Source organism: Amblyomma maculatum, chromosome 4 (genome assembly GCF_055883805.1).
Source record: "Amblyomma maculatum isolate TAMU_Amacu chromosome 4, ASM5588380v1, whole genome shotgun sequence".
Taxonomy (NCBI): Eukaryota; Metazoa; Arthropoda; class Arachnida; order Ixodida; family Ixodidae; genus Amblyomma; species Amblyomma maculatum.
Genome location: NC_139347.1, coordinates 97,620,974 through 97,647,500, shown reverse-complemented (window position 1 = coordinate 97,647,500; position 26,527 = coordinate 97,620,974). Strand labels below are relative to the sequence as shown.

At 46.5% G+C, this 26,527-nt stretch overlaps 1 protein-coding gene and 1 long non-coding RNA gene across 6 annotated transcripts in view; one reads left to right on the top strand and one right to left on the bottom strand.

The window, feature by feature from the left end:
- The window catches only part of LOC146191744 (uncharacterized), a 181,853-nt gene that overhangs the window by 48,700 nt on the left and 106,626 nt on the right, over positions 1–26,527 (bottom strand). For 3 of the 4 annotated variants that reach the window (XR_014706697.1, XR_014706696.1, XM_084602259.1), the window contains exon 1: positions 2,841–3,560. The exons of the other annotated variant lie outside the window; for it this stretch is intronic. Coding sequence is in view for 1 of the 3 variants with exons in the window: in XM_084602259.1 (XP_084458385.1) it covers positions 2,841–3,467 (627 nt within the window). In the remaining 2 variants the exon portion in view is untranslated. Of the gene's footprint in view, positions 1–2,840; positions 3,561–26,527 lie in introns of those variants that run through there. 4 annotated transcript variants of the gene reach the window in all.
- Positions 4,569–10,578, top strand: LOC146191752 (uncharacterized). Of its 2 annotated transcripts, XR_014706695.1 has the most exons (4): positions 4,569–4,711; positions 5,061–5,165; positions 6,882–6,993; positions 9,328–10,578. It is a non-coding gene; the product is annotated as an uncharacterized LOC146191752 (long non-coding RNA). The 2 variants fall into 2 exon arrangements; XR_014706694.1 differs by having other exon boundaries at positions 6,882–10,578.

Below are 26,527 nucleotides of genomic sequence, written 5' to 3'. Positions count from 1 at the left end.
GCGGGCGAGTGGGGCACGGGATAGCGCGTCAGTACCACGTTCGTTCTCCCCTGTAGATACTGCACTGAAAAGTCGAAATGCTGTACCAAGAGAGAATGGCGCGCCAGCCGGCTCGCAAGTTCAAGGAGCCGCATCAGCCAACTGAGCGCGCTTTCGGTCCGGTTTCCAGAGGGAGCCCGGCCGACGCCTCGCCGTTCCCCGAACAGAAATGACTGCAAGCGGGGTACGGGTGCTGTTGTGCGGAGATGCCGGCAGCGGCGGCGTCGCGCACATTGCTTCCGCAACGGCGTAAAGCTGAAACAGCGGAGGCATATGGTCAACGGTCGCACCGCAGGGTGGTCCGAAGAACCATGTAGCGTGTTTCAGTGCCTTTGCCGAGTGCCGCGCAGGGGGCGGCAGGCATGGCGCATGAGCTTGATCGTCAAGGCGACCGGCTCGGCCGATGTGCTGTCCAACGACTCATGAAGCCAAGGACAATTCACGTTGGGCGCCAGTTGTGGTTTCTACGTGGACATAGGCCACCAACCACCGCGGGTTCGAGCGTCGCGCGAGCCGAAGCCCCGATCAGCCGTCACCGCGCGCGCACTGAAACACTGCAGCGCGCACTCAACCTCCACCGGGAGGAGAGCACTTCGCTGCAAGGACACCAACCTCCAAGTTCACAAAGGAGACGTTTATTGAAACGCCATCCTCCAGCGGCACACACACAAACACACGCACAGACATACACATATTTACAAACGCACACGCATATTTACAAACGCACATACACGCACGTACTCAGTCACCGTGTCAGGGAGCGCGCGAGGAGCAAGGCTCCCCTGCGCGCACAAGTGACACGGAGTGCGCGCCGCAAGCACGCAAGGGCGTGCTGTGATCTCTCTCGCAGTGACCAAAGGGTTTCTTTGAGAGAGTGTGGGCAACCACCGCAAGGTACGCCTGTCGCGGATCGTTGGATCACGATCGACAGGCTCGAGTTGCGCTCTCAGGTACGACCCGGAGCAGACGAACTCGAGTACACACTGGTCTGCGCGGACAAAGGCCGGCAGACAAGAACCGTTGCGTACGCACCTTGCGATGTCTCGGAGGGGTCTCTCTCTGAGCTCCGCTCGGACAGTCGCGCGAGCGCGGCTGTCGAAGCGGTGCCGTGTTCCCGCCAAAAGGCGCCAATGAGAACAACCACTGGGACGCCAGGGCGGAGCTGTGGCCCGAACGACAGTGACAAGTCGTTCGAGCCCCTCTCCGCCGCCTCAGGCGGGAGAAAGGGAACGGGGAGAACAACTGGGAAGCGGGCGGCGGCCGCGCAAAGGGCAGCCGCAGCAAGCCCGAATCCCACAGGACACAACCGGGGTTTACGGCACAGCGGACAAGGTCGATGTGCAGTGGCATGGGCCATTCACTCCGGCGAGGCTGTTCCAGATTGTTATCTATCATTCTCGCAGGCTTGGAGCACCTCAATGCGCTCCGCGCATTTGCTCGCCCTCCACTATGAACCATATCGCGGGATCGATGATGATAGTGCTGGCTCTTTTCGTAGCGAGTGGACACAGGGTTAGTGTTCAATATAAAGCTTAAACATTCAACACAGTTATTAATTCCAGATAGTATCTTAACAGCGGAAACATTGACCAAATTGTCTGTGTGTATGAACGCGACAGAAGCCAAAATGGCAGCGCCCATAAAGTACTTATCTACGTAGCAGACAGCTGTGCCAATGCCTCGCTGTGCTTACAGGTCGTTTACAAGCTTCATTGTGCTGGTTGGGTTACTTATACAGCTCACTATGGTTATCTATAATACCGACTACAGGTGTGGAAAGGTGAGCACTTAAACTGACAATACACTAGTTAGACCCATTTCTTCTCGTCAATCGCGACAGATTGCATTGCATGGAAAGAGATCTCTCTTTTCACCTTTCTCGGCGCGCACATTTATGTCCGTCTCTTCGTGCATACGTAATGACTCCTGAAACAACGTGCATTTAATTCGTATGCTGCTGTGCCCAGGTTTGACTCGATATGGGCGTAGCTTAAGAACAAAGGTGGCTTATAGCCACGTTTAGCATGGTTTACCTTTGGTTTAGCTTTGCTAAGCAATTGTTCCTCTAGGCGTTCGGAATCGGCTCGGCGTATCTGTCGCTCCGCGTCTTGACGTCGCCGCTTGTCTAGACGTTCTGCCCGCTCTTCTGGAGTCTCCGACGCACGCTTAGCCTTTCGAGCTTCATTGTGACGCCGACGGGCCTCTTCACGCCAAGCAACGATTTCGGGATCGTCCGAAGCAGCTTCTTGCAGCCGGCGATGATGCCGCTCGCAGTACACGCGCTCACCGTCACCTCGTTCGCTCATGCAGCATACTAGCGCAGTAGTAAGTACCGCCGGGACACTTTTTTTTTTCTCTTCACGTATTTAGCCGATGGGCGGAGCTTGGCATAACTTGACGTCACGTAGGCAAAAAAGGAAAATAAAAACGCTGACATGAACTTTTCAGTACATATATTTTTAGTTGCGAAAGGGTTTTACTAACTTTTTCGTATAGTAGAGTTAGGGCGGCATCGATAACAACCGAAACAGTCACGTGGGCATTTTGCGATTTAAAAAAAAAAAGAAAAGAATAACAGATCTGTGAGCGAAGCGAGCGCTTCCCCGCTCGCACACAACCTGTCTCACCCCTCTTTTTTTTTTTTCTTGGAAACTTATCCACACGATTAGCCGAAAGCGCGGTCGTGCTGGGAAAACTGTATAAAAAATTAGCTGGGGTTTAGCTTTAGGTAAACCCGGTAGGTTGCGTAAGCAATAGTAGGATACATGAAGAGTACAGGATATATACATGAACTCGCTTACCGGTGTCAGACAATCTTTATGCCATAGGCGATCACACACCGAGCACACACTTCCGAAAGGATTGTTCGTGAAACGTCGGTGGAATTCGCGTGTAGCTGAATCAAATTCACCAACTCTTATTGCATACTCTGAGCGTCGTTGTTCTTCCAAATCGCCGGTCTGTACTGTTAAACCGGCTTTAGCAAGTGACTTCTCCCGCCTCCTCTTTAAACGCTCAGCCCGTTCTTCCGGTGTCTCTTCTGCACGCCGTTTTCTATTGTCTTCATTACGTTTCAACCTCCTGGCAGCATCTCGCACTCGCTCCTTTTCAAGTCGTTTCTCCCGCTCTTCAGCAGACTCATGGGCACGCCGTTTCCGCTTGGTCGCATTGCGTCGCTCTTGGCTACTCTCTGAATAAGTTGATATGGAGCCTTCACTGTGTAAGGCAGATAGAAGATTCCATTCGGTATCATCAGCGGCTGTCAACGATTCGGCTTCGAGAGAATCACGACGCGCGCGTCTAACAGCGTCTTGAGCGCGCCGTTTGGCAAGACGTTGTTCGCGTTCTTCATCCGTCTCTTGAGCCCGTTGTTGCTTCCTGGCTGCAGCAAGCCGACGTAGCTGCTCCTTCTGTTTATCAGACAGCATGTCGAATGGTCGGACAAAGCGAGCGAACACACATTTTTTTATACTCAGTTTCCACCTACCCTCCAATTCCGAAACATCTGGCGAGTGCGCAGCGCCGCCACCTGCCGGTCGCCACCGCGCGATCTTGGTAAGCTGCGCATGCGCGAGAAGAAAAAAAGGTAGGCGAGGAGGATTTGTTTATAATCTGGCGGATGTGACGTAATAAATTGCTTATTTTTGTTTTTTGCTTGCGTGTACTCTCGTACCCAGACGTTTTTTTTTCATCGCCGCCTCCGCAGCCGCAGTTGCTCTTTTTTTTTTTTTCCCGTTTTCAATTTTGGCGCGCAGTGGTACAAGCAAGCGGGAGGCTTGTTCGCGCCGCGTTGTTTCAGATTGACCAGACTGGAATGTATTCTGCAAAATAGACTGGGCGGCACCCATCCTTGCAAGTTTCTTCAGACTTTCGTAAGTACAGCGAAAATGCAGCGCAAACCACTTACGGCGGCATCCCGTACTTTCCTCGCCAACTTAGGAGAGCTCATGGCGCCGCTCTTCTTACGTTACAGCTTGTCTGGAAAGTTTTGCTGCATCGATGCGTTATTGCTAAGTGATCTCAATTCTTTTTTCGGCATCTTGCTGTGAGTCGGTGGCTTCGTAGAGGATCTACGAAGCTCTTTTGCGTGCGCCAGGAAGCAGTCCCTTCAATATCCGTGCTTCGATCGGTCGCCGGCGGCTCATTTTCGAGTGCGCCTCCGTTTTGCTCCCGAATAGCCCTGTCTTATGGCGATTTCCACTGGTCGCTACGGAGCACGTTTTCTTGCTCCGGGACGACGATTTCGATTTCCACTGGTCGACCAAGATAGGTTTCGCGTATTCCGCTGGTCGTTTGGACCTGCCGGTCGCCACCGCGCGATCTTGATAAGCTGCGCATGCGCGAAAAGAAAGAAGGTAGGCGAGGAGGATCTGTTTGTAATCTGGCGGATGTGACGTAATAAATTGCCTATTGTTGTTTTTTGCTTGCGTGTACTCTCGAACCCAGACGCTTTTTTTTTTATCGCCGCCTCCGCAGCTACAGTGTATTCTAGTTCACTATACCGCAGCCGCAGGTGCCTTTTTTTTTTTTCTCCCTTTTCAATTTTGGCGCGCAGTGGTACAAGCAAGCGGGAGGCTTGTTCGCGCCGCGTTGTTTCAGAATGACCGGACTAGAATGGATTCTGCAAATTAGATTGGGTGGCACGCATCCCTGCTGCTTTCTCCAAACTTTCGTGAGTACTGCGAAATACAGCGCAAAGCACGTGTTGCATTCCGTACTTGCCTCGCCAACCCATTGCACCGCTGCCCTCTCGTTACAAATTGTTTGGAATTTTTTTTCTGCATCGACGTTCTATTGTTTAGCGATCGCAATTATTTTTTTGTAATCTTGCTATGAGTCTATTTATCAGTGACTTCAAGTGAAGTATAGAGGAACTAAGGAGCCCTTTTTCGTGCGCTTAAAAGCAGTCCCGGCGGCTCGCACGAAAGGGCTTTCCTTTTGTAGTTCATTTTCGAATACGCCTCCGTTTGGCCCCGGCTAGCCCTGTCCCAGCAAGAGCAACCATTTCTGTTTCCTTTCAGTATGTACCGAAATAATCTTGATGCACGGCGATTGTGAGATCTTGGCTTCGTCGCAGCTTCTGCTCATGGCCTCTCCCGATGGTATGCCTTGTGCCTCATGAAAAGGTGAGTAGCACTTGAGTGCACCCGCTTGTAAAAATATGTGCTGGCAAAAACCGGTTTCTCCACAAGGGTGCTGATATATGTAATCAAACTCACCTTATTTATGAAGATAGTCCACAGCATGACTTTGATGTGGCCAGGGCATGAATTTCGATCAGCACCGCCACAGCCAAAGCAATAAAAAGCGGGGGAGTATCGAAATTAATGGTGGCCCAACAGCGAAAAAAATACAGAGACCAAGAAATAAACGAAACGAGACACACGAATAGCGCTGAACTTACAGCTGATTTTTTTTATTGGGAAGAATCACATCATATATACGCACACAGAGAAACAGCGCACATCAAAAAATGACGTGCATTCGCACATGGATCAGTGCTTTGCTAGGTTAGCTTCTTTCTTTTTCAGCGAATTAGCGTGCTCCATGAGCCGCACTTTAATGCATTGCACAGTCTGGCCTATGTAGGTGAGGCCACAGGACAGAGGGATTTGATATACTATGCCAGTCTTACAAGGAACATATCTATTTTCATGATTTATGTTGCACACATTTCTTCTGCCCCCTCGTGCATTCTTTGAACCGCGGCTCCCACTCTTTCTAGTTTGTTAGGAGAAGGAAACGGAACGTTTACATTATGCTTGCTTCCTACTCTTTTAATTCGGTGCAACAGCGTGTGTACATATGGCATGACTACTACATACCTTTCTTCTTCCTTCCTCCGAACACCTTTCCCGCCCTCACATGCTTGAAGACAATTTTAGTGCGCAGAGGACTTTGTCTGCACTCGAGACGAGAACTGAGTTCAGGAAACCAGCTTCCCTGCATTTGTCCGCCTGAGTTAAGAGACTGGACATCATTTTATGATGACAAGATTTCTTCACTGCCATGCCTAAGCATCCCGTAACAATACTACTTTTTACGAGCTTTGAATGAAAGGACCTGTAATTCAGAAGGGGCTTTTCACTCCTAGGTGAATACTGCCAACAGGCATGGTGGGGTTGGAAAGACAACTTTAAATCGAGAAATTGTAAGGCTGTTTCTTGGGGGACTTCATGCGTGAGCCTTAGTCCCGACCCATTACGTGCAAAAACATCAAGAACATTTGACACAAATTCAGGATTCACAGAGCTAGCTAGCACCAGAAAATCCTCCACGAAACGGAAAATGTGCATGCAACAACTGGCTAAATCATTCTCAACTTTCATATCAACCCTGCTTAGATAAATGTCGCTGAGGATGGGAGCTATCTTGGCACCTATGCACACACCAGATTTTTGCGTATATAAAGTCGACCATCTCACTCAAAAAACGTGTTACTCAGGTAGTAAGATAACATTTCCAAAAAGGATCCGGTTAAGGTTCCACACTCATTTTGGAACCAGCATTCATCATTGCCCTCCGTAATACATTGCTGAACATACTGGATGAGTTGAGAGTGTGGAAGAGATTATACAAATCAACCACATCTACGCTAAAACCAGCACTGTATACCAAGCTCTCATTTTGGAGCAAATCAGCAACTGCCTCAGAATTAGGAACGAGAAATGGATCCTTTACTTGAAGTGACGACAAATGTTTGCAAAGATAGTAGACACAACCAACTGCCATGAATTGCGGAATTCATACTTTCATTCATTATACTTTCTGTGTTGTAACAAAATCCTTCACATCTTACCTTTCCCAGGAGTGGGCATTTATTGCATTGTTCTGATTTCCAGGTCCTTCCCTGTCTTTGGTGCGTGTGCTGAAACAGGGATCCTTTGGAGGCAACCTGGGGCTTTCTTCTGTGCTTTTGATTCTGCCTTAGTTTCCATCGGATAGCTGTGGCTGGTACGTGTGGGCAAAGGCGTTTCATATTTGCAGACCAGCATATATATGGTCCAGTGCTTGTCAAGGCAATTTTTTTTGGTACAAAGTGTGATGCTGCTGCAGTTCCACAAAAAAAAAAAAATGTTTTTACAATTTTTAGACAGCTTACCTTCAAGTTCTTCGATTTTGTAATGGTGTATATATGGTATGCTACCACTGTTTTTTTTTTTTTCCTGTCATGCTAATGCATCAAGGATAATGCTAGGCTGTTATGGCTAGCATGATCTGCTAAGGTAAAGGTGCCGGTTTCATTCCACACCAACTGATACAGGTTGTGGGCTTGACCATCCTCAATTTCTTTTTAAAAAATCATAGCAAATTGTATTGCTATGAAGAATATTATCCCAGCTTGTTTTTGGCGAAAAAATATTTTCTGCCCGTGACCACCATCTTAAAGGAGTATAGACGCCAAATTTTGGTGGCATTTTTGTTAGACATTCCTGTATATGGATCGCCAAGTGGTTTTTGCCTACGACTGCGAAATAATTTTCAGTTCAATTTTCTTTTCTCGCCAATTTCGGTTTCAACAGCTGAGAGATGGCTGTGACATCACAATCAAGTCCAAGCCATGCACAGCATGAAAAAGCCGCAGTATAATCTCCAGCTCTTCGCGATTCCTGTTCTTGAGGAAGGCTGGCTTCAGCGTTGCAGTGAATTTAAACATCACAGGATATCACAATTTTTTTTCACCCGTCACGTGACCTAGACAACTTTGGCGTCACAGCCATCACACGGCTTTTGAAACCGAAACAGATGAGGAAAGAAATTCAATGATAAATTGTTTAGCGGTCATAGGTGGATATCACCTGGTGCTTTCTGTACAGTAATACCTTGCACATCATTACAGCTAATTAAACACGAACCCAAAAATTAGGTGTCTATAGGTCTCCGCCATGTTTAAAACAAACAAAGCAATCAAAGTGGTGTGGCAGTCGTCTATGGCCCCAGAGCAGGCGGAAAGCACGGGAGCGGCACTGTGGTGCCACCCCACTGCTGTGGCCATACTTGCCAAGAGCGTGTTATTGTGATATGCAGGCACCTTTTTGGCAGATAAAATACCCACGCGCTGTGTGAGTACAAAAGCAATACTTGGAAAAACTTCACGTACACAGCATGCATCGCCTTGTCCTGCACACCGTACCAGACCAAGAGCGGGTTCAAAGCGCACGAGCGAAGTTCTTGAAAATGAGTAGCGTAGATTGATATCTATTTGCTATTTGCCCAGCACATTAGCCGCGGAATGCGTCGAGAATTGCAAAGCTTTGGGTGCATACAACAACTTTCAGTCGGGTAAGTGGAATGTGATTTTTCTCGCTCGTAAACAGCACACGCAAACCAGGTAGGAAGTATTCCGCTCAAAACATCATTGCATTCTCGGATGATTCTTCATACCGAGCATCAAATGAGCTTTGTTCGTAAGCATGGCAACAGTAGCAAGGGCACTGTGCCTTGGCACCGTACAGGTTTGCTTATCCTTGCATTATTCCTTTAAATCACCACGCTGCACGCCTATCTGTTCTGTTCGTGGAAGGTTATTGGCGTCAGCGTTTATAATTTCTTCATGGGTATTCAAGCTTTTAGCTTGCATTACAAGCTGCAGCGTCCACATGCTGGTTCCGTAGTTAGGGCTACCCAGTTCGGTCCCGGCCGCCGTGACCACGTTTCTATGTAGGATAAACTCTGAATGCGACAGTGTGCCATGCAGTACGTAGTTGATGTAAAGATCCTCAAAATCTGAAACAGGGGCCCATATGTCACTCGGGACGCTCAACCCCACAACTCGCATTCAAAATTAGCTGCAGTGAATACCACTCAAACCCCTCGGTATAATAAAATTCATCTCCAATTGAGCAAATCAGTGGCTGTCAGCACACGCACATTTCATCACAAAATTTAAAATAATTTGAGGTGAACAAAGCTAATGTTAGCCATACAATATAACCACGGAGGAGTGCAATACTGATCGCATGCGCAGCAGGTCACTATGCACATAATACATACAACTAGAAAGTGAAAAAAAATTTGCTTCAGGAATTGCTTACATTATAAACAGGTCTACGCATTAATATACTGGCTGCCTCGTCAACATTTTACGTGCACTCACAAAATACCATTACGCGTCATAAAGAAGGCCAAACTAGAGTTATTCATGGCCTTTGAGCCCATAGCCGCTCTGGCGTAAAGGTGTCTGTATCCAGCCTTCGCGCCACACTGCGATGGCCCACTGTTTACGGCGACCTTCGCCCATAAGAAACCTGTGCAAGCTTACTAAACTTTGCGTTCTTTGCCTTCCAGCACATGCCACGGTGATGCAACTAGTCAGCATGGTGCTTTGTTTTTTATTTTTTCGGCTGCAGCAAACCATCGCACAATCACAATAGGCGAAAGCAACTGAAGCATTGTTTTTCCTACCACGCGAAAGTCTGTAATTACGACAGCGCCACCGCATCTTCATGACGTAGCCAGAGTGAAGGTGGCCTATACTCCTTTAAGCTTGCAAGTAATAGCAAAACCTAGTCACACAGATAAATTTGTAAAAAAATTAACTTTTTGATGCATCACTATAAACAAAAATTTTCATATTAATAAAATGCATTGTTCTTTTGATGTGCAGGAAATAAACAAACTCTGCCTTATATTTGTTCAAATATAAATCATAAAATATGGTACAAAAAGCTGAAATTTTGAAATGTTTGTCAAATTTCATATTCTTATGGTCTAGGCACTAGACTAGAGTGCCTGGGTTCGAATCTGACTGCCAGCAGCTGCGTTTCGATGGATGCAAAGCGGAGAGGCATCTGTGTGCTGTGCGATGTCAATGCATGTTAAAGATCCCCGGGTGGTCAAAATTACTCCGTAGCCCTCCACTATGGGGCCTCTCTCTTTCCGCTTTCGCTCCCATCTTCCTTCCCTTGTAGCGTGATTCAGGTGTCCACGGGAAAACTTTTCCTTTCCTGTAAACCAATTATTACTATTATAGTACTCAATCTATTTCTCCAACTTTTTTAGAAGACAAAAAGCCTATAAAAGAGATCAAACAACTTAAGCTGCACCTGCAAAAACATTATAAAAGAGATCAAACAATGTAAGGTGCACCTGCAAAAGTATTCTAAATCAGAGAAAATTACCTTATTGAGGTTTGAGGTTTATTCCTCCGTCAGTTATGTAATGAAGTGGCCCTATTAAAGATATGAAAAATACTAGTTTACACAGAGCCATTCATTGCCATTTAATACTGAAAGTTTAATCAGGGTGCTTTTAAGTGAGAAAATAATTTCTCAAGTTGAGCCTTTGCAGGCAACCACGGTGTTGCTCTGTGCCTGCTCATCGCAGCAGCCCACTTTCTGCTGGCTGCAAACTAGCAGTCCACTGCTTGAGTGCAATGGTGCTTTAGGCCTGGGCACTGTCAGCTTTAAATGTGCAAATTTTTTGCAGTTATATATGTGTATTGTAAAGAAGAAGTTCTGATTAAGCGGACAGATAGCCGAGAAGGAGGAAGAGGAAGTGCTTTTGCGGACCAGCTGACTCAAAAGTTAAGCCACCACCGCTCCGGATCTTCTCGCTACCAGTGCCCGCTACCAGTGCCCGCTACCAGTGCCTGGATCCCCACTTAACACTTGGTGGAGGTGCGGGGTAATATATATATATATATATATATATATATATATATATATATATATATATATATATATATATATATATATATATATTGCATGACACAGTACCATTCAATGGCATTTATTTTTTAGAGCTTAATCTAATTTGTGCTTTAGATGAAAAAAAAAAAACATTTCCATTCAGCGATCGCTTTGAACCCTGGCGTTGCTCTGTGCTTGCTCTTCACTGCAATGGATGCTGGAGCTGACGTCAAGGAGACATGTAACAACACCTTGTGGGGGTTCTCACGAGACTCGGGCTCTGTGCTCAGAACGGAACGCCCTGCCGCTAGCTCTGACCACATCCGTGGCAGGGAAGAACGAAACACTGAGGCAGAGCCACCGGGCTGGGCTGTTTATTGGGAGTGCCCAATTTTTATCCTTGGTCATAGCAGCATCCGCGGGCTCTGGCGTCGCGGCGTCGTCTCCCCCCGATGAGATGCTGTGCATCGATATTAGAGGGTAGGGGGAAGGAGGGGCCGCCCGGCACGCTACGCCAGGTCTCTCGCCCCTGCCCTCTCCGCCACTGCTTCAGGGGAAGGAGAGAGATGAGGTATCCCCGTGAGGCAGACAGAGCCGTGTCGTGCAAGCGTGGGTAATCTTAAATTCCCACACCCTCCTCCCTTAATCATGACCTCCACCTGGGTGCCGTTTTCCCCTTGGGAGTCGCACGGCTGGTCCTTCAGCAGGCCCATGTAATACAGGAATCAGGGCAGGGGTCGGGACTTGGGTTGTTGGGTTGTTGGGCTCTGCTCCTGGTGCCGCTGCCAAAGTGAGGCAGGCCACCCTCTATGCCGAACGGGCCCCGCATGCAGGCCGTACATCCGACTCGTTCTGTTGAAATCCCCATCGCCGCAGTCACGAGGAAACACAAGGGGGCGAATTATCATGGCTCGCTTACCGGTCATGGGCCGCCAGTACGCCCGTGGTGCGCTGCTCGCCCACGGCTGCGCCGACTTCCCGTAGGTCGTAAATCGTCATCAGACTCCATCCTGATAGGAGCTCCATACTGTTTTTGTTGAATGCCAGTCTCTGTGCTCGACCTCAAACCGAATATGGCACCTGCATTTGATAGCCCTCCTCGCAGCTGCGGGCAACGAACAGTCTTCTTTGCAGCTTTTTGATCCGCATCTCAAATTATTTTGCGGGGAATTCTGATCCTTCTGCTGTACTACAGCTTCATTTAAATTTTTCTTTGTGTCCGTGGCCTTCAGCAGATTCCTTTATTGTCGAAGCTGGCAGTGCCCAAGCCTAAAGCAGCATTGTATTGAAGCAGTGGAGTGCTGGTTCTGTGTATATTTGCAGCCGGCAGGAAGTGTCCTGCAGTGAAGAGCATGTAAGGAATTTACGGCGTTGCAGCGGAGCACCAGAACAAGAGGACCAGCGTGGCAGGCTTCTCGAACCGAGCAGCCTGTGCTGTGCTTGCTGGCTGTGAACGCCGATCTTAGCGCCTCCGCTTTACAGCGGCGCTGTGCGCTACAGGGCCCCCCGACCAAATGGAGCGGCGAAACGTACGCGCCAACGGGGCAGGGATGAGGGTGCCTCAGCGGCAGGCATGTCGACAGATAAGCCAGCAACATCCGAGGGGAGCTCCTGGGGAGGTGTCTTCATATATTTGGGTTTAAGGCGATCCAGGGTGAGGGGGAGGGCAGAAGAGTTCAGGATCTCGCTACAGAATAGGTATTCAGCTCTAACTGAGGATGGCGACATTACCCTAGAGGCAAGGAACAATAATTTCAGAGATATCATTACTGAGTGCGCGGTAGAAGTAGGCGGTAGGATAGTTAGAGAGGATACCGGTAAGCTGTCTAAGGAGACGAAAGATTTGATTAAGAAACGGCAGAGTATGAAAGCTTCCAATCCAACAGACCAGATCGAATTGGCCGAGATATCAAAGCTGATCAATAAGCGCAAGGTGGCCGATATAAGGAAGTATAACATGGAGAAAATTGAGCATGCTGTAAAGAACGGGGGAAGCCTTAAAGCGGTAAAGAAGAAATTGGGCATAGGCAAAAACCAGATGTATGCGATAAGGGACAAGGCGGGCAACGTCATCACTAATATGGACAAGATAGTCAAAGTAGCCGAGGAATTCTATACAGATCTCTACAGCAGCCAAAGTAGTCAGGACCGTAATGAGATTGGCGGTAGGGAAAAACAGTCAGACGTTCCACCAGTGACGAAGGATGAGGTCAAGAAAGCACTAGAAACTATGAAAAGGGGGAAATCAGCTGGAGAGGATCAGATAACTACAGATTTGCTGAAGGACGGGGGGGATATCGTGCTAGAAAAACTGGCCACCCTGTATACGCAGTGCCTGGTGTCATCGACGGTACCGGAAGCATGGAAGAATGCAAACATTATCCTCATTCACAAGAAAGGGGACTCTAAGGACCTTAAAAATTACAGACCAATCAGCTTACTGTCTGTTACGTATAAGGTATTTACTAAGGTAATCGCTAATAGAATCAGGACAACCTTAGACTGCAATCAAGCAAAGGATCAAGCAGGGTTTCGGAAACGGTACTCTACTATCGATCATATCCATACCATCAATCAGGTGATAGAAAAATGCTCAGAATATAACCAGCCCTTATACATAGCATTCATTGATTACGAAAAAGCATTTGACTCAGTTGAAACCTCGGCGGTGATGCAGGCATTGCGAAATCAGGGGGTAGACGAGCCGTACGTGAAAGTGCTGGAAGATATATATAGTGGCTGCACAGCAACCATAGTTCTGCATAAAGAAAGTAACAAAATTCCCATAAAGAAAGGTGTTAGGCAAGGAGACACAATCTCCCCAGTACTATTCACAGCTTGTTTAGAGGAAGTATTCAGAGACTTGGAATGGGAGCAGTTAGGGATAAGGCTAGATGGAGAATACCTCAGTAATCTGCGATTTGCTGATGACATTGCCTTGCTAAGCAACTCGGGAGATGAACTGCAAATAATGATTGATGACCTAGACAGGAAAAGTAGAAAGGTAGGCTTGAAAATCAATATGCAGAAGACTAAGGTAATGTTCAACAGCCTCGGGAAGGAACAGGAGTTTACATTAGGTAGCGAAATACTGGAAGTAGTAGGCGAATATATCTACTTAGGACAGGTAGTAACCGCAGATCCGGACCATGAAAAGGAAATAACAAGAAGAATAAGATTGGGATGGAGCGCATTTAGCAAGCACTCGCAGATTATGACTAGCAGCTTACCGGTATCGCTCAAGAGGAAAGTATACAACAGTTGCATCTTGCCTGTACTCACCTATGGGGCTGAAACGTGGAGGCTAACCAAGAGAGTTCGACTTAAGTTGAGGACAACCCAGAGGGCTATGGAACGAAAAATGGTAGGGGTAACATTAAGAGATAGAAAGCGTGCAGAGTGGGTCAGAGAAATAACTCAAGTTACCGACATTCTAGTGGAAATTAAGAAGAAGAAATGGACATGGGCAGGACATGTAGTGCGAAGAGAGGATAACCGATGGTCGCTGAGGGTAACAAACTGGATTCCAAGGGAAGGAAAGCGTAGCAGGGGGCGGCAGAAAGTTAGGTGGGCGGATGAGATTAAGAAGTTCGCAGGGGTCAAGTGGATGCAGCTAGCACAGAACCGGGTTAAGTGGAGAGATATGGGAGAGGCCTTCGCCCTGCAGTGGGTATAATCAGGCTGATGATGATGATGATGAGGGAGACTACCTCTCACGACCATCCAGCAGGATAGTCGCCGACTTTGTAGTCTTGTTGAGGACATGGTACGGGCCATCATAGGGGGGGCTAAGAGGCGCCTTTACAGTGTCTCGCCTTAGAAAAACATGCCTCGAGGACGCAAGATCTGGGTGCACAAAGATCTGACGGTCAGATGATAGAGGTGGGACTGGGTTTAGGTGTTGAATGCAGTCCCAAAGGCGTTAAAGGTACTGCAGGGGCTGGGACGAGGAAGCCGAAGGAACGAACAAGTCTCCGAGATGACTTCGGCCACCAAACAGCCAAGGTCGCGACGAAAAACGGTGCGTAGGCCAAGAAACACCATAGGAAGGTGACCAGCCCAGTGCTCGCGATCTAGGCGAGCAATGAGGGCAGTCTTGAGCTGACGATGGAGCTTCTCAACCATGCCGTTAGCACAAGGATGGTATGCTGTGGTGCGGCAGTGTTTAGTGCCGAGCAGACTGGTAAGGGAAGTGAAGAGGATGCATTCAAACTGGCGGCCACGATCCGTGGTAACAGCCAAAGTGGGAAATCCATGCTGAAACGAAGGCTTTGGCAACTGTTTGCGCAGTAATGTCCAGAGTGGGCACTGCTTCGAGCTAACGAGTGAAGCGGTCAGTCATCATCAGAATGTGCCGGCAGCCATTAGATGGAGGTGGTGGTCCAACCAAGTCAAGGTGAATGTGGTCAAAGCAACAACCAGATGGCAGGAAAGACTGGGGAGGAGTCTTTGTATAGTGAGTCATTTTGACGGACTGGCAAGCAAAACACGAGCGGGCCCACTGGCGAACGTCTAATGTTTGGCCAGACGTACCGCTGGGTAATGAGGCACTATGTGGCTCTGATGCTGAGATGGCAGATGTCGTGAAGTGAATGAAAAATGGCAGGATGAAAGACCTCTGGGATGGATGGACGAGGTAGAGCCGATGACCCTAATCACAAAGAGCGCACTGTTATTAACCCTTTCACTGCCAAGTTTTTTTTTTTTTTTGTGACTGCTCCTCACTTCCTTCCAGGTTCTTTTTTCATCTGTGTTACTTCCATCTCATTCGGTTTGGTTTGGTCAGGAATTCAGGAACAGTTGATTCAGAATTCATCAACATTTTCTGAATTCTTTCATCTATCATAGCATGGATGAACCTGGCACACTGACTCGCCATGACTCGCTGCTGAAGCAATAAAGCGACGTGGTGATGATAATGATGCAGGTCTAAAAATACCTAATCTATTTGAAGGCCCCGCCTTCTAAAGAATGGGTCCGCGAGTCAGGGCCTCGCCCGACTACTAGTCACAAATTCACATGAATTCCATTCTGCTCCAAAATACCAATTGGTGAAATATGAGAGAGGCCTTCACCCTGCAGTGGGTATAGTCTGGCTGATGATGATGATAAAAATGCATTTATTTCCGGGTCAGCAGAGAAGCACTTTGCAAAGATACAACACTGCACGCTGCTTCAATGCGAAGCATGTGGTCGAGACTCGTGACAGGACAATGCTTTGCTACAAAAGTAAGGGGCCAGTGCTTTTACATGGCAAGACAAAACATAGTGGGGTGTAAAGATGGCCTATGTGACATGGCAAAAGGGGCTCCGAGCAGTACAAAATACATTGCTCCTCGTCTGGCTGCAACTCAAGCAAAAAACCCAGCTCAGGAGGCATCGCTTCCGTCTTCATCCTGGTATTGCTCTGCTCCACAGTCCATTACATCAGGATGCTTCGGGCTGCTCGCCAACAGCTAACAACGTGATCGCTCCCCAAGCAGGGCTCCCGCCAGACTCCCCCGATTCTTCCATTCTGTCCCTTTATCTACACTTTCTGCCGCGTCAAGCACAAGTCTCGCGCCGCGATAACCTTTGCACATGCACAGTTCAGCTGCCCCTCCACGTGCTCAGACAGAGAGAAAAGAGCACGTGCAGTTTAATTAAAAGACGAATTGAGGCGTTGGAGCCGCACATATATTTACGCTAAATGTTTTATGAATTTGTGAAGCCTCTTCGTAGACAATACGACTTGTCAGCAATATTTCTTTTTAGTGGCAGGGAGTTACGGGTATACTCAAGAGGAGAGATGAAATGCTGGTGTCACCGTTGGCGACAGATTTCTCAAGTGAAATGTATATGTCAGTATTGATTTTGCGAGTGCAGATCCCAAAAGTTATGCTGCTCGGCCATTAATTTCAGAGTGGCGGCAAACTGGCCATTTTAATGAGGTCATTGCAAGTCTGGTTCAACTGGTGGGAAGATTTTTTTTAAATTCAGTTTTTTATGTGATAAAGGAGCCCTTTGTTGCCATACGGTTTTTCTTTGTCCATAGCTCATCATCATTATCATCGTTAGCTGGACTATACCCACTGCAGAACGAAGGCTTCTCTCATAATCCTTCAGTTAACCCGGTCTTGTGCTAGCTGCACCCACTTGACCCCTGCAAACTTACTAACCTCGTCCACCCACCTGACTTTCTGCCGCCCCCTGCCACGCTTGCCTTCACTTGGAATTCAATTTGTTGCTCTTAGCGACCATCGGTTATCCTCTCTTTGCAATACATGTCCTGCTTGTGACCATTTCTTCTTGATTTCGACTAGAATGCCATTATTTAGAGTTGATTTCTTGGACCCACTCTGCATACTTCCTATCTCTAGACTACACTTACCATTTTCCATTCCTCAGCTCTATGCATCTACTTCAACTTAAGTATAACCACTTTAATTAGCCTTCACATTTGAGCCCCATAGATGAGTACTCGTAAGATGCAACTGTTGTTTACCGTTTTCCTGAGGTATACCGGTAAGCTGCTAGTCATGGCCTGCAAGAACTTGCCAAATGCGCTCCATCCTAGACTTGTTCTACAGGTTTTCCTTCTGAATTTAATCCTAGTGCCAGCGGAAATAATGTGAGCGCCAACTGATACAATCTGCGCACCGTGTAATTTAATTTTAGTGCCAAGCATTTAATAAAAGCGGCAGTGTATTTAATCCGAACACCAACTCGAATGATGACAGCGCCAAACAATTGAATCAGACTGCCAACGCAATTAATACAAGCGCCAGCGGATTTAATTCATATGTGGAAAATAAATGCGGTAGAGGGCTCTAAAGCACGAAGCATGAATTCCAGAAATAAATCGAAATTGAGATCACTTCGCAGACCATGCGACGCTTAAGCGTCACATCTGCATGCACTATTTTGCTTTGTTCTTGTATCTTGCAAAAACCAAGGACCACGCGCAGCTGAAAAACTGCAGTTTATGACACGCCTCTTGCAGCTTTTAGTTTAGACGCATGACAAGTGAATAAATATGACTGTCACCTTCTAATTGGCTGGTTAAGCACTGCTTATTATGGGTTGTCATATGCACTGAATCTGCATGCTGATGGCATTTCGGCCTTCACACAACAGCCTGCTGTTTTTGTGAAATGGCAACCGGTGCAGAAATGTATTTGTGTTTCTAATAATGATTCAACACTACTAGCAGAAAAGAAGGATTAGTGTAAAGCAGAGTTGGTCAGGCGAGAAGACATGGAGCCAGAGAAACATATCTCATTTTACCGCTTTCTCAATTTTACACGGCCACTACCACGGAAAGAGAGAGTGCGTGCCGTTGCATTTAGTCTGGCTCTGACATGGCAAAGTGGCTGAAACTATGTACAGCAGAGCTTTTAACCCAAACAGCAGTGCTTAATTTGCCTGGGCTGTAATTGTAGCGGCGTAGGAAACTACAGGCTTGTAAAAGCACAGAAGCGGCCGTCTTTAAAATGCAGTTTTATTTTCTGGGAGACATTAGGTTTAAAACACTTGCATCAAGGCAATGTTTGTCATAATACTGATGAAGGCTATCCTATACGTTGACACTTTGCTGATTCGGCGCATTGTCTGAAAGATGATCTCAATTTTGATTTCTGGAATTCATGTTTCGTGCTTTGGAGCCCTCTATTGCATTCATTTTCCACATATGGATTAAATTGGTTGGCACACGGATTAAATTTGCCAGCACTTGTATTAATTGCTTTGGCACTCAAATTAAATTAGTTGGCGCTGGCATTATTTGAGCTCGCGCTCGAAATAGATATGCTGGCGCTTTAATTAAATGCTTGGCACTCGAATTAAATTACATGGCACGCAGATTATATCAGTCAGCGCTCAGATTATTTGCACTAGCACTAGGATTAAATTCGGGGGGAAAACCTGTAGTTATCGCTCTTTCATGGTCCGGATCTGCGGTTGCTACCTGTCCTAAGCAGACACATTTGCCAACATCCAGAGCTTTGTTACCTGCAGGGTGGAAGTACTGCTCCATTCACTCCGTTTGCTTTATTCTGCTCCAAACTGCTTTGCCTGCGCCATCCTGCCCCAAAACACAATATTGTTCCAAAACTCCAAAACTTGATGTTTTGCCATGATGTTTTGATGCCTTGGTATTTTGCCATAAAATTTAGCGAAACATGATTTTTCTTAACATTAATTGTATTGGGCCATTAATTGTGCCAGGTACAAAAAATGCGGTTCGGTGCAATTTGGTTAGGTGACTGTGAGAAGTGCAGCAGGGCAGTGGCATGTTGTGCTATAGACCTTTTCACGAGCCTCGGCGAAACCGGTTTGACTGGGCTGTGGGGCGGCTTTGGGAGAGATAATTCTCAACTTTTCTTATGCTAGCAGCACAGCCCGGTATTCAATATGGCAGCGCCCACGACCACTTTTCGAAAAGGTCTATAGACCAGAACAGGGAGGGTAAATTGAACACTGCCATTTTGAGAGCGTTCTAGCACCATCTATAGTTGCCGCAGTGAAACTATGCCTCTGGATTGTCAAACGAGGCAGCCGTGGGTGTCTAGCTCTTGCGCTTTTATGTTTCTTTTTGAAGTTTTCACAACTGGTTGCTGATAAAATTGTCAAAAGTTAATTTCTGCCTCACAGCAAGACTATTCTTTACATCTTGCGAGGGCAGAGGCAAGTACAGTGTCCACAAGTGAAGTGAGTGGTTCCTATAAGCACATGGTACCATTGCATGCAGGCTTGCTATGGCTGTGACTTTTCTGATTTGATTTGCACCCCCAAGTAATGTCCCATGTACCAGCAAAACCTTTGCAGTCTGCTATATGTTTTACCTTTGCGTGGTGACTGCAAAAAATCTGCCGCAGCCCACACCTCACAAAACAGACCGCATGCCGCTACTGCGAGCAAATGCTTCTCATTGGTGATGATTCCCCGGTGTCTCTTTTGTTTTTTTTTCCTTTCCAGCAGGGTTGAAGAATGAATCAGCAGCACATCAACCAAACAGGAGATATCAAGGTCTTATTTTTGTGACTGGTTGGCGTTGCTTATCTTGGCTGTTAAAAAAAAAAAAAAGGCACTTCCTTGCTGAAATGCAAACGGAGACATCAGGTTTACTCGCACTTGTGGCATGCCACCTGTTTGTGCGGTGCGGACTGCAACAAATTTTTGCAGACACCACGCGAGGGTAAGAAATGTCGCAACCGTAGTATTTTTCGCATAGAAAGGTAACATGCACTTAACCGAACCACTCGCTCCACTTGTGGACGCTGTGCTTGCCTCTGCCATTGCGAGATGTGTAGAACAGCCTTGCCATGAGGCAGAAATGCAATTTTGACGATTTTGTGAGCAGCAAGTAGTGAAAACTTCAAAGAAACGTAAAGGCGTAAGCGCTATGAATAGCCATGGCCACCTCGTTTGGTAGTGCAGAGCAGTCATTTCGCTGCAGCACCTCTAGGTAGCCTTATAGCACCCTCAATATGGCAGCGATCAATTTACCCTCCGTATTCTGGTCTATAAGGGTCGTCATAGTTTAAACGATGGCAGCACACTAGTGGTGGAGGTACAATGCACCTTGGCTGGGCCTAGCTAACACATATAAAATTTTAATAAACTAGAAAAGCGAGCATAAGAAATATTTTGATCTCAAGTTATTCTAAAACGAGTCACAAACGACTGGGAGGAATTAATTGCGAGAAAAATGTTTTGTGCGCATGACAGCAACTTCTCCCAGCCTTTTGAATCGCCGGTGGTGAGAGAAGTGAGGGCAAGGAGCGAAGCAATTGCCACAGACTACCACGAGCTGTTGAGGAAACTTTTCTGGCTACAAAGAACTACACGAGTTGTTCCAACAGTTCTGCTGTGAAAATGAGTGTGTACTTCACTATAGAATCGTTGTTAACAACAAACCTGTCCAGTCTACATCAGACAAAAGCATACTTGAAGCATTATGGGGGTGGTGCCAGGACGGTGTTAATTGCAAGAAATGCTTTCAAGAGTGTTGGAAAGGCATGATAGAAAGCCTGTTGTTGACGTGTAGCCCCAGTGTTATTTAAAAGAAAACATGAGTCACTGGGAGACAACCATGAAGTAAAGAAGCTTAAGGAAGAAAAGGCTACCCTTAAGTGCCATCTATCCTTCCTGAAGGTACTACTGAGCAGTGCCCAGGAATTTATCAGCACAGCTGCGGAATCAAAAAGTGGCGATGTGCAGCTTGTTTATTTTAATTCCAAGGTAGTGGTGGTGCTTGAGCGTGGACATGTCTAAAGCTGTCAAGTCAGAATAGGCAAAAGCTTTTAGTCAGCTGTGTTACTTTAAACATCTTTACATGTTGAGATATGCGTGCATAGGTAGTACAGCATTGAATCTTGAATAAAAAGTAATCAAATTGGATTTTTTTGTATATCAGAAAAAAAATTGTAGTTATTAAAAGTGCTTGACCCTAGAAACATGTTCCAAAGCATAATTTGAGTGCTTCAAAACACTCGTTTTACTGCTCCAAAGTGGCATTACCACTGCTCCCTGAGCTGTTCCAAAATGCTCGAGCCTGCTTCCACCCGTGTACCTATTAAGGCGAAAGCCTTCAATGGCTCATACTGTTGCTGTTTGTTCGTCCGGTCAGACATAGCTATCAATCCTATGACGTCATCACCCAAAACCGAAAGTAACGTCATCAGGAAAATGAACTTCAGTAGAGTAAGTTGTTGGGCTAGTTGGTATTCTATATTTAAGGACATAGTTTTCAGCGCAAAGGCACGTGGCCAAAGAAAAAAAAAAAAAAGAAAGACTATAGGGACAAACACTGCGCTGTGTTCGTCCCTATAGTCTTCCTTCTTCTTCTTTCCTTTGGCCGCATGCCTTTGCGCTGAAAACTTTGTCCTTAAATCTAGAAAAATGAAAGTCCGATCTCCACCGGGAATCGAACCTCCATACCTCGGATCCCCTGCCGAGCGCTTTAACCTACTGCGCCATGCCCCCTTTTTTTTTTCTTTTTTTTTTTTCTTTATTGCCGACTTGGACATTCAAAACAAGACGATGAACAATAAAACGTGCCAGCATACTTTCGCGTGACACGGCGGGTTAAAACTTTTTCAGTTCTACCAAACTGAAGCCATGCCCGGAATTGTGAAACACATCATAATTCTTCTTGTCTACAGTGAGGATGATAGTAGCGATAACAATAATGCTGCAATTAGTGATAATGACAGTGATGGAATTAACAATGACGATGCAATTAGTTGGTAATGATAATGAGAGCAAATGTGATGCACCTTGTGCACCAACAACACTCAGGCTGTCGCATTTCTGCAGTGTAGATTCCACAGTGCTCTCGGAATTTTTGTAAACTGCTGCTCTTATCCGAGGCTATTGACCATTACCGTAGGCTGCCACATATTAATTTTTAGGCCTATGTTTTTGCTTTGCTTGCCTAGGTCATTAAGCATTCTTTGTAATTTGTCCACTGAGTTAATTAACAAGGCAATGTATTAAATCAGCCCTTATTCATAATTGTTCCCACTCCAGGTTTCTGAATATTTCCTCTAAGCAAGTGGCAAATAGTACTGGGGAGATCATGTCTGCTTGCCTAGTGCCTTTGCTTATGGGAATTTTATTACTTTCTTTATGGAGGACTATAGTTGCTATGCGGCCACTATTGATATCTTCCAATACTTTCACATACGGCTCATATACACCCTTAGGCAATGACTGCTGACGTTTCGACTGAGTCAAATGCTTATTCTAATCAACGAATGCTATTTATAAAGGCTGGTTATATCCCGAACATCCTTCTATCACCTCGTTGATAGCATGATGAATATGATCGATGGTAGAGTACCCTTTCCGAAAACCTGCCTGATCATTTGGTTGATTAAAGTCTAAGGTTGTCCTGATTCTGTATTTGATCCCGGATATATCAAATGCACATATATCATTTTCCTATATCGAACTCTCAAAATATCCCCCTGAAAATCCCACATTAAAGTTTAGCAGCGTTGTTCATGTCCATCGAATTGCACGTCGTGCCCTGCAAAGGATTGTTTTAACAGCTCACCGGCAATCATTTTTCATGCATAGAGCCGGGTTGTGCAGTCATGGCGGCTGCTGCCTGCCAAGATTTCTGGCGCCTGCGAAGTGGCATTTGGAAGTGTTCCCAATGTACTCTCCTTTTCGACACTAGGTGGCAGGTGACATTCAGTGCATGTGTACACCTTGCAGGTCATCGCCGCACCCTTGGTGAGCAGTGTGTTGCCGGCAGGCAACGCACCACTGCCATACATGTACCATATTCATGCTTCTGGATTATAGAGAGCCTCATCTGTTGGTTTGCCTTATATACGAAATTGCCTATGTATCTAACTATTCCGTGATCCACTTCGAGTTCAATATATATATAACTGTAGTAGCAATGACTTAGTAAATTCCGTATACGCAACAGGTAGTATGTTGATTGGTCTGTAATTTTTCAAGTCCTTAGCATCCCCTTTCTTAAGGATTAAAATAATGTCAGCATTCTTCCAAAACTCCGGTGACGATGTCCAGACATTGCATGTGCAGGGTGGCCATTTTACAAGCACAATATCCCCACCGTCCTTCAACAAATCTGCAGTTACCTGAGCCTCCCCAGCTGCTTTCCCCCTTTTCATAGCTTCTAAAGCTTTCTTAACCTCTTCCTTTGTCACTGACGGAACGTCTGATTGCTCTTCACTATTGCTAATCTCATTATCAGCCTGGTTAAGTGTAGAACTCCTCGGCTACCTTGGTATGCATACATCGGATTTTCACCTACTTAATTTCCCCTTCACCTCTTTCAGGCTAGCATTGTATTTTAGAGCATGCTCGATTCTCTCCGTAATATACTCCCTTGCGTCGAACAAATTACGTTCACTGAGTACCTTTAACATCTCTGCCAGTTCTATCCTGACCCATCGGAGGGAGGTTTTCACACCTTGCCATTTCATAATCAGATATTTCGTCTGCTTAGATAGTTTACTGGTAGCCTGTCTAATTGTCCTACTGCCTACCTGTGCCATGCACTCATTATCAATGGCTCTGAAATTATCGCTCATTGCTTCTAGACTAAGATCGCCTTCTTTCGCTTAAGCTGAATATCTGTTCTGTTCAGAGATCCTGAATTCGTGCACCGTCCCTCATGTGGCAAACCTTATTCGTTCCCTCCCAAGTGTAGCTTGCTGCCGGGCTAGTTGATCATTCATGAAGTCAAGAATTTAGCGCAAAAATAAAGAGCGGACGAAGAAGGACATATAAAATGATTGACCAGCGCTAGTCAATCGCCTTATGTGTTCTTCTTCGTCCATTGTTCTTTATTTTTGTGCTACATTCTTGACTTCGTGTAGCAAGGGGCAGCAGAAAATGAAGTGTGCGAATGAGATGAAGTTTTCAAGGATTAGGTCGCCACAGCTGGCTAAACATTAAGATAGGTATGTAGGGACCTTGATGTCGATAGTGGGACCCGGCCATTTTCAATGGGTTCAATGACCAAGATACATAGGATTGGCTTATCTCTTACAAGCGATTAAGCGTCCACAACCAGGGAGACGACGCTGTGAAGCTGAACGACATGGTGTTTTACGTGACAGGCATTTCCAGTTTGTAGAGCAGAAACCGCAAAGCAAACTTCACCACCTAGTCTGCTTTTAAACGCGCCTTTTCTTAGATCTTTGGCTGCCCTTGCATACAAAAACTGTGTTCCAAACAGTACTTGTGAGCCTAAACCCAGCTGCAAGGATCCTTCACCAGTTATACTGAAGACATTGTGAACCTGTGTACACATCTAGAAGTCTCCAGCCAGAGATGGATCAGATAAAGCACATTCTCAAAAACATAGAGGCTGACGCAGTTGTCCTAAACCCTATCACTGTTGCCAATATATTCATGCTTTGGCAGGAGCAAAGCAGCGCATTCTGGTTCAGCCACCTTCTGTGCACTTTGAATCACTTTCCAGCTTAGTTCCGTCAGCAGCTTGCTGCTGGACCAGTTTAAAGACTGCGATTGGGGAGGTGATATAACAGCTACTCCTAATTGAGGACATTTGGGGATCTCCATCTAGCCTGGCCATGACCCTTCAGGCTGATTTGAGAGCAAGTGACTGAAGTGCTGCCATTCATTCATCTGCAGGTTCCTGCTGCAATAACGCTCATGTATGGCAACGTCAGATCTGGTCAGACATGTTTATCCCGTTCCGCCTTCCACTGTAGCCTGCCACCTTCATTCCTACGTAACTGTCCCCTCTTTGTGTGGACTCCTGGTGCATACAGTCGTGCCCCGTTAATATGACCCCTGTTAATATGGACGACCCGAATTATGGACAGTTTTTCTGGGGACGAAACCTTTTCAATGTATTTATGCCTCGTTAATATGGAAACTCGCTGTCCGGACAATGGACAGGGGAAGAATGCACGCGCCCCACTTGGACCCATGTATTTTTGTCTCGTTAATATGGACAGTGCTTGAAAAAAAGAGTAGTCCGAACGCAAGTTAAAGAAGGGCGCGCCGCCCGCGAACCTACGCGACAGCCGATACGGCGGGATGCCTGAACGAGTCCTGTGGGGTTGGAAAGAACCAAAGCCTGCGTGTCGCCGTACTAAAGGAGGGGGGAGGGGGGGGGGGGGCGCAAGAGCGGAGCGGAACGTACACAGAAAACCAAGGGTCAGCGTAAGAAAGACCCCGAAAGGGGGGAACCAGGAGATTTCTGGGTGCAGCGGAAGTGCCGCCGCAGTCGGGAAAACAGCAACATGTGGTTGCAATAAATTCTGCTGAACGTGAACAGAGAGGCCAGTAAAAGCGTAAGAAAGAAATGACAGGAAGAAACACAAGTGCCTACAGTGGCGGTGGGAACTGAAGTTTTCTTTCCCAAAGCGCAATGTGTGTTCCATGAAGCCGTTAACGCTTTTCGGTGAGAGTTAAGACACACTCACAAAGTAGGGCGACAAAAGAAAGGCGACGTACGAACACGCAACCGGGACCGGTCGTCCGGTCCTGGACGCACTTCCCTCTCATGCTCCTGGTTTTCGTCCCTGTTGCGCTGCCGAACTGACAAACTTTGCACACTAGGCGGTCCGTATGTCGGCTTCGCTTTGACTCAACGATGCGGCCTTGACAAGGTCTGAGCCCGTCGTAGTCGGCTAGCCGACGTTCTACACTGTACTTCAGCTTGCAGTGTTTGTTTTATGGGAACACATAAAAACGGCGCCAAGAAGATGGGATGTTCGATAGCCCTCTGCATAGCAGCTTGCCAACTTGACTCCCTTGCTTCCTTACAGAAACAGTACAAGGCAAAAAAATAAAGAATCAGTACGGAAAGGCGGAAAGGTTAACTAGGCAAAAAAGTAGCCCCAACTTGAGTCTGGCTTTTGGCAAGGCGGGAGTTAAACGCAAAAGAACAGAGCTGAACGTAGACACGAAGAAATCTGTGAATACAAGCGGCAAAAGATATCTCAGTCAATCCAAGCTGCGAGGGCTCAGCTGTTTCCTCGCCTCAGGAGATTCTCAAGCAGCTACTTAGCGGCTACTTTGCTCAGTGAAGAGGCCATTTTGGAAGTGGCGGTGAGTAGAGAATCAGACGCTGATTCATCGGCCAGTGAGGAGTTCGTGCTCGAAAGTTCGACCAACACAAAGCCCAACATCACGGGTGTCATGGTAAGCGAGTCGCTTCAGACTGCACTAAAATTTTTTAAGACAACAATGACAAGGATAATGCACTCAAAATTGCCGGTGTTCTGTGGAATTTTGAGTCCAGTGCACACCGTTATGTACAAAAGAAGTTAATTCCAATTCTCTTTTCTCAATAAAATCCTTTTTGTTTTTATTCATGACTCGTTATTATAGATGACTCGCTTTATGGACAGTTT